The 7,565-nt window shown below is 47.9% G+C and overlaps 2 protein-coding genes across 2 annotated transcripts in view; both read right to left on the bottom strand.

The window, feature by feature from the left end:
* Positions 1-338: 338 nt before the first annotated feature.
* LOC119297629 lies at positions 339-1,112 on the bottom strand. Its single transcript, XM_037575347.1, has one exon. The coding sequence runs from the start codon at positions 1,076-1,078 to the stop codon at positions 539-541; it is 540 nt and encodes a 179-aa protein (XP_037431244.1). The 5' UTR covers positions 1,079-1,112; the 3' UTR covers positions 339-538.
* A 2,246-nt stretch (positions 1,113-3,358) lies between these two features.
* Positions 3,359-7,565, bottom strand: part of LOC119299761 — a 5,341-nt gene continuing 1,134 nt past the window's right edge. The window contains exon 2 of the mRNA XM_037576910.1: positions 3,359-3,957. Within this exon, the coding sequence (XP_037432807.1) occupies positions 3,410-3,957 (548 nt within the window). The 3' untranslated portion in view covers positions 3,359-3,409. The remainder of the gene's footprint in view (positions 3,958-7,565) is intronic.

Genomic DNA, 7,565 nt, shown 5'->3' with positions numbered 1-7,565 from the left:
CCCACAGGGTCGATCACATCAAATTACACAAACAACGCGCACACAAAAATTGATAGTCAAGGGCTCGTATCGTGCCCTTTTTCCTCTTTATTTTTTTTCTCTTTTTCTCTCTGTTATCGGTGTTACAAAACTCACGCAACCCTTATCGGTCCTAACCATGGCGCGTAGCCGACTCCACCATAACCTAACACGACACGTACACGGACATGACATCCTAGCTCTACTCGGATAGCTATGACTAGGACTCTCATCTATATACTAACTCACGTACGATTAGTACTCTTGGTGTTGCCGTACATAACTTTCCTAATTTAATTACCGGCAACGCTGATCACACTACTAATCCTAACCGGACACAACTAGCACACTTCTAGCCAAATTCAAACTTGTTTGGATTAACCTAACAAATAAGGATAACTGCTTGTCAAGCCTCAACTCCTATTCATATTGATGTCCACAAAATTTTCTAATTTTTGGGCACCTAAAAAGAAGACAACGCCCTAATCTAAGATACATGCATGCATGTGCTAATAAGACCCTAAAATCCCTCATTCAGCCGCTGTCGGAACCTCCTAATGAACATATCAGCAGCTTGATCAATGTCCTCCTCCATGTTGAACTCCATCCCCTCAACTTCTCCATTGCTCATGATCAGATCCATGACTGACAGCTCATCATCATCATCTTGATCGCATGAATCAAGTAGCACATCATCATCTTCAGTGTAATGGTAGTTGGCGTGGTTGTTGTTGAATAGGGGATGCAGTGTTCGGTTAGCTGGGCAGCCACCATGACCATTCTCTTGACCGAACATCGCCAAGTGACGAGAGAAATTGGCCTCCAAGTCACTCTCCTGGATGATTACCGGTCTCTTCTCCACCGTTTGTAGCGCGAGAGCCTTGTGGCGGTCTGCTCTCTCCCAGTCGGCCACAATGAGCGCGTCGATCTTGCGAGAGACCACAACGCCCATGGACATCCTGCGGCGCTGGAGCGAGGCGAGGATGAGGAGCCTGGTGGTCTTGCTCTTGCACATCGCTACGGCCTTCTTCAGGAGCTCAGGAGCCTTCCCTATCTTCATCTTTGTTGTTGAGAGGTGGCCGATCAGCTTCGTATGAAGGGCAGCAAGTAAGGAGCTGTGACGCCTCAGGCTTGAAAAAGAAGCTGAGAGAAGCTGGCTTGAAAGGAGGCATGGGCTTTGTCCTGAAGCTCTCATGGTGTATTTATAGTGAGAAGCTGAGCATGCAATTAACATTGCAACTAGCCTTGGTGATGTCACGCTCAAACTTTTGGTACCTCGCGTGATAAAGCATGTGAAAGCATCTAGCAATAGCATATACCAGAGAGAAAAAATAGGCATGTGGAGTGAGCACTACAAGAATGTTGATAGTGGAACTAAGCAAGGAACTTATGGGGAAGTATGTATTCCAATTAAGTCACAAAAGGCACCTGTCCCAGGGCTAGGATTGACCCTTTTGGGTTGGTGTCCCAAACTGCCAGTATCTCTCCTTTAATCAAGTGGTAAAGCTAGCTGATAGATGGCTTAGAATAATTTTTCCCAAAGCAAGCAGACCGGACAGCTTTCCTTGCCGGGTCTCCGGCCGTGTGATTCATGCTCAGAATTCCAAAGGTTGCAGCTACGCGTCTCTGATTTTTCTTCGTTTTCCCCGCTGCTTTGTGTTGCTGTACGTGGGATCTGCGTAGCTTTGCCTCTCCTCCGGCCGCTTTGTTGCTCGCCCGTCAACTTGCATAAAGTAGAAGGGAGCAATCTCCGTGATAGATCGATGGGAGTTTCCGTTTTTCTTTTCATGCATTCACAAGTCCCAAACACACTAGCCAAAAAAAAAAAAGTCTCAAACACCATTATGGAGTTTTAGACATGGCGTACTGTGACAACTACCACATCAAGTCTCATGCATACGTGGTGTTGGTGGAGTATATGCTTTCCGGAATTTAACCACGGGAATATATTCTTGTTCTGCCGGGCACCGACCGCCTTGTGTGTTGGAACAGTGATGCTTGGAATGCGCAAGGGGTGCTAATTGTCCCAACCTTTTGAATCCGGCGATTTTGTCCTTGCCCCACAATTCGGTTACCGCCCGGCCATAACTGTGTTTCTTGCCACCCCTCAATAAACACACGTAATGGAGAAAAAATAACAAATGTTTTGGAAATTTTGAATTTGAACATTCACGTATAGATAAATTGAGCATCAAATGTATTTAAACTTGCATATTCGAGTCCCAGCCTCGCATTTTTGTTTTCTTTTTAGTATGGTAATACGAAAAAAGAATAAGCAGGTGCTGGTTTTCGGAAGGGCCACCTTGCAACACAGGTTCAACAGAGAGGCGACATCAGTGCTAAGTGCACAACTATATGTTTGTATATTGAAAATTCAACACCTCTCTAACAAAGTTACAAAAAGGCATCCAAATTTTGTTTGAAATCTTTTGATCGGGATATACCTGGAATTTTGTGGTTACTACTGTAATCGAGAATCTTGCTCCCCCTCGAGAAAAAAAGTGGGATCAGGTAGCCAAAATCTTGGTCGGGAGAGAACACATGTATTGCAAGGGTGAATCTATGCATCAGGTGCACCCATGCCTCTCTAGCCGGGAGAGAGAAGAGATGGCCACAATCTCGTGATTTCCACAATGTTTACGAAAAGAATCTTGTATTTCATCAAAATAAAGCCACACTTTCAGCTTTGTTCGGATTTCGCCACGGCCATGGGTACGGAGTTTGTGTTTTTTTCCTTCTTTTTCAGGCTTACAAAATTAGTTTTACTAGACTGCTAACTGAGACACAAACTCTTTTTGTGGGTGTTCATTCTATATCTTTTATCAATATGAAGCCTTCTACTAATTTGCTCTACTCTTCCAATGCGGGCAACTACTTAATTTAGTGTTATGATTCTTGGTTCGCAAGAGATACCAAGGGACTGAGAGCCAGAGCTTACCAAATACCTGCAATGTGGTGGGCCATACCCTCCAAGACTGGTTAGCAACCTAGGTGTCCTTGTCGATAACGAGAACTTTGGAAGGGCGGGGTAGTGGGCAAGAAGATGGCGTTTGGTGGAAGCCGGCTAAGCAAAGTATAGGGGGTGGGGGGGGGGAGAGGACCGTTAGAGTTAGTTCAAACAATTCAGAAAAAGATTTGGAATCCAAAAAATTCATATAATGTTTTTTCTTTCGTTTGAGACACACTTACAGTTATAAGTACAAATTTTACGAGGTAGGTATCTATCAAAAACTTCTAACTTGTGGACACCCGCAAAATCTCATATCCTTGGGTATGGACACAAATGTCCCCGGCCTATCTACATTATCGATCTCACTCTCATCAATGCTACCGTCACTTTGTTAGCAGTAGCTATGTGCGCTACCATGCATGGTATATATGGAACACAACATCACGAGAAGTTCTCGTCCATCTGCTCACGGAACCTTCTGATGAACATTTCGGCAGCCAGGTCAATATCGTCGTCCATATTGAATTCCAAATCAGCCTCCTGGTTGCTCCTTATTGCAGTCATCACTGAGGGATCATCTCCATCATCATCATCACTGCCATACTCATCAGTGTAACAGAAATCGTCATCGTCGCTGAAGATGGGGTGCAGTGTCCAGTCAGGGCAGCCACCAACACCGTCCTCTTGATCAAACAATGTTAGATGGTGGGACGGATCCACCATCTCACCGACTTGGTACTTTGGCTTCTCAACCTTGGGGAGCATGAGAGCCTTGTGGTAGTCCACTTTGGCACCCTTCTCCCGGTCAGCCACAATGAGGGCATGGATCCTGTGAGAAATGGCGCCGACCGTGGCCAACCTGCGATGGACGGAGGCGAGGATGAGGAGCCTGGCCGTGAGGACACTGGTCTTGCTCTTGCACATAGCTGCTGCCTTCTTGAGGAGCGCCCGGGCGTTGGTGATCTTCATCTTTGTTGCTGAGAGGTGGTCTATGCCAAGGGCAACAACTAATTAAGGAATCGTACTCTCTCAGGCTTTGCATGAGTAGATCACTGAGCCCCAGGGGTCAGCCAAGCCCGGTTTGAGAATTGAGAGGGTGATTGACCATGGGGCTCCTAAGTCCCAAAGGGTGTATTTATAGTCATGAAACGAGCATGCAACTAAGAGTGCAGCTTAATTTGCTAATGCCATGATCAAACTTTATTAGGTTGTCCAAAGCGTGTTAAACGAAGATAGCATTTGGAGAGAACAATTTGAGCATATGCATGTGGAGTAGGCACTACAAGAAAGTATTCCAACTAGGCCATAAAGGACTAGAGTGGGATCCCACTGTCTCCCCTAAGCTATGTCTACGCGTTAGCAGCAGCTTAATTTTCTTGGCGGCCTCCGTTGCAGCGTGACGATCAATCATCCTGCTCCATGCATGGCTTTTCCGTTGCTTTCTCGCCGCTTTTCCTTTGCTTCTCTATTCTCCCTGCAGCTCTATAGCCATTGTGATGCCTCCGATTCAATCGTACACTAATCATACACGCAAATGTGTACGATTAAGATTAAAGACTCACGGGAAGAAATCACAACACAACTCTAGACACAAATAAAATAATAGAAACTTTATATTACAAGCCACGGGCCTCGAGGGCTCGAATACATAGCTCGATACACAAGAGTCAGCGGAAGCAACAATATCTGGGTACAGACATAAGTTAAACAAGACTGCCTTAAGAAGGCAAGCACAAAACAACAATGATCGAAGAGGCAAGGCCTCCTGCCTGGGACCTCCTAACTACTCCTGGTCGTCGGCGGTCTCCACGTAGTAGGCACCCTCTGGGTAGTAGTAGTAGTCGACTGGGGTGGCATCTGGCTCCTGGGATCCACCATCTGGTTGCAACAACCGGAAAGAAGAAAGAAGGGGGAAAAGGGGAAGCAAAGCAACCGTGAGTACTCATCCAAAGTACTCGCAAGCATCAGATCTATACTAAGTATGCATTGATATCAAATGAAGGGTTGTATCTGTGGACTGAACTGCAGAATGCTAGAATAGAGGGGAAGGCCTAGCCTATCGAAGACTAGCATCTTTAAGAAGCTCCAAGTATCTTGCAGCATGTAGAAGAGTAAAGAATAGCAGTTTATATTTAAGAAACATGTTGTAGTATTAATGCCCAGAGATCCTTCCTCGACTCCCTGCGAGAAAGCAATCCTGAAGCCACATATCCCAAGTAACCATTTCTATTTGTAATAGATCAGGATATAAGTCTGAATGCCCGTTACCGTGGACACGACTATTACTAGATAATCTTTCCCGCAGGGGTGCACCACGTTTTTCAACACGCTTGATTACTCTGGCCGGACACACTTTTCTGGGTCAATACCCGGCCTCGGAAGATCAACACGTCGTAGCCGTACCTAGGCTCAGCAGAGAGGTCCCCGCCGGTCTACATCCTAAGCACTCCGGGATCTGGGCCCATTGCCCGTTGCACTCTGGGTCGTTGCGAGCAAGTCGGACCAAACACCACCTCTGGGGTGCCGGCCCAGCTGTGGCGCAATGCTGAACTGGACGTCTGACAAAGCTTGGGCTGATACTACGTCGTCGAGGCCCATAACTATTCTCGCATGATGGTTAGTTCGTAAAGGCCAAAGGCCAACTCAGAACAAATACCCAAACCATAGTGTATTATTAGCTTGCGGAGACGAGTAGAGACTCACGATCGATGTGACCCCGTCGCCCCGTCGTGACTTACGGCAAGGGCCCAGAATGCCCGGCCATGCCACGTAATTATCCTGCGGGTGCTCTCTGGGCCCGCCCGACTTTCACAAAGGTCTCAAGTAAAGTCAAGGTAACCGTGTGTCCAAAACATCAAGGAGGAAAACCCGAGGAATCACCCTCGGGGGATTCCACTCTATGTAATCATCAAGGTGAACGTAAGAGGAACCACCCTCGAGGTCCACACTTGAGGAGTTGCACGACAGAGCCGTATTGAGAATGGTGAAGGAGGAATCACCCTCGTTGACCACGACCGAATAGCTACACTACAGAATTATCATCAGGAGTGCATTACGAGGTATCACCCTCGGCACTCGATAGTAGCTCTGCAGAATCGAGCAATAAAAGGGATGTGATGTGATGTGAGGTGTCAGGCTCTGGTCGTTGATCACGTTGATCGAGTCATCGATAATGAAGCAGGGGCAACAAGGACAAGGTGGGGGTCACTGATGGATCACTAACCAACCTATAGTAAGCACTTTAGGATAAGCAGGTAGGTAACAATATCAGATTACAAAAGCAGGCTATGCATCAGAATAGGAGCAATCAATAACAGTAGCAAAATCTAATGCAAGCATGAGAGAATGGAATGGGCGATATCGGGATGATCAAAGGGGGGGGGGCTTGCCTGGAAGCTCTGCTGAAAGGGAAGAAGTGTCGTCATCGACGTGGTCGATCACAGCAGCATCAGCAACGGTCTCGGGGTCTACCGGAGAAGAAGAGGGGGAAGAAACATTAAGTATAAGCAAATAGATGCATGACATGACAATAAGCAGCACTAGGCGTGTTCTAATGCGGTGTCACACGATACCGGGGAAGGGTGGATGCATCCGGGAAAGTTTTCCCGAAGTTTGGCATTTTCGGACAGATGAATCGGTGGGGGGACAGTTGAATGTTCGCTATGCTAGAGACGTGTGACAGACGAACAGATGGCGTATTTGGATTCTTCTCGTCTTTCTGAGCAACTTTCATGTATAAAACTTTTTCATCCGAGTTACGGATTATGTTCTATTAAATTTCAAATATTTAAACATTTTCTGGATTTATTCTTAAATCGAAAAAATTCTTAAAATGTTAGGGCTACCCAGCTCTGTGTACACAAAACTGTACACAGAGGATGACAAGTGGGCCAGGGGGTCCCAGTTGACCAGTCAACGTTCGACTGGTCAACAGGGGGTGGCCCCCTATCATACACATAATAGCTAATAGCATTTTAACCTAGTTTTGTTAGCAGGTTAATTAAACTTAAATAGTTCATTAAACATGATTAATTAATTAAATATATATATTTTTACATATTTTAATTTTTTTAAGAAAAGGGGTCGGTGGGGCCTACTAGGAACTGGCCCGTAGGCCTTAGCGGGGCGTGGGCGAAACGGGGCGGAGCCCCAGGGGTGCGGGCATAGCCCACCAGGGTGACGGGGGAAGCCGGGCGCCGGCGACGGTGGGAGCCGGGCGCCGCCGCCGGTGGCCAGGGCCCGCACGGTTGACGACCGGAATAGGGCGGCATGGTTAGGGGAGGAAAGCGCGACACGGGGCAGCAAAGTAGAGCAGAAGCAGCAGGCGGCGGCCGGGGCACCGGTGAGCGCGGCTCCGGCGGCCGGTGGCAGGCGCGGGAGGGCTGCAAGGACACGGCAAGCGGCTGCGGGGCAGGGGGCGGCCCGATGCGGAGTTTGCGGGCTCGTCGACGAGGCTAGGGCCGGTCGGTGTCTATGGTGGAGCGAGGTGGGGCGATGGTGACGGCGCTCGGCGAGGAGGGATCCGGAGAGGGGGCGAGGGTGTGGGAGAGAGAGCGAGGGGCCAGTGGGGAGGGGAACCTGAGGGGACGCTGTGTCG

Source organism: Triticum dicoccoides, chromosome 5A (assembly GCF_002162155.2).
Source record: "Triticum dicoccoides isolate Atlit2015 ecotype Zavitan chromosome 5A, WEW_v2.0, whole genome shotgun sequence".
Classification (NCBI taxonomy): Eukaryota; Viridiplantae; Streptophyta; class Magnoliopsida; order Poales; family Poaceae; genus Triticum; species Triticum dicoccoides.
The sequence above is the reverse complement of the archived record's forward strand: the minus strand, read 5'-3'. Positions and strand labels throughout refer to the sequence as shown.

What these genes read in the sequence shown, in the direction of transcription:
- LOC119297629 (XM_037575347.1), bottom strand. Translation starts at nt 1,078, where the DNA reads ATGAAGATAGGGAAGGCTCCTGAGCTCCTGAAGAAGGCCGTAGCGATG.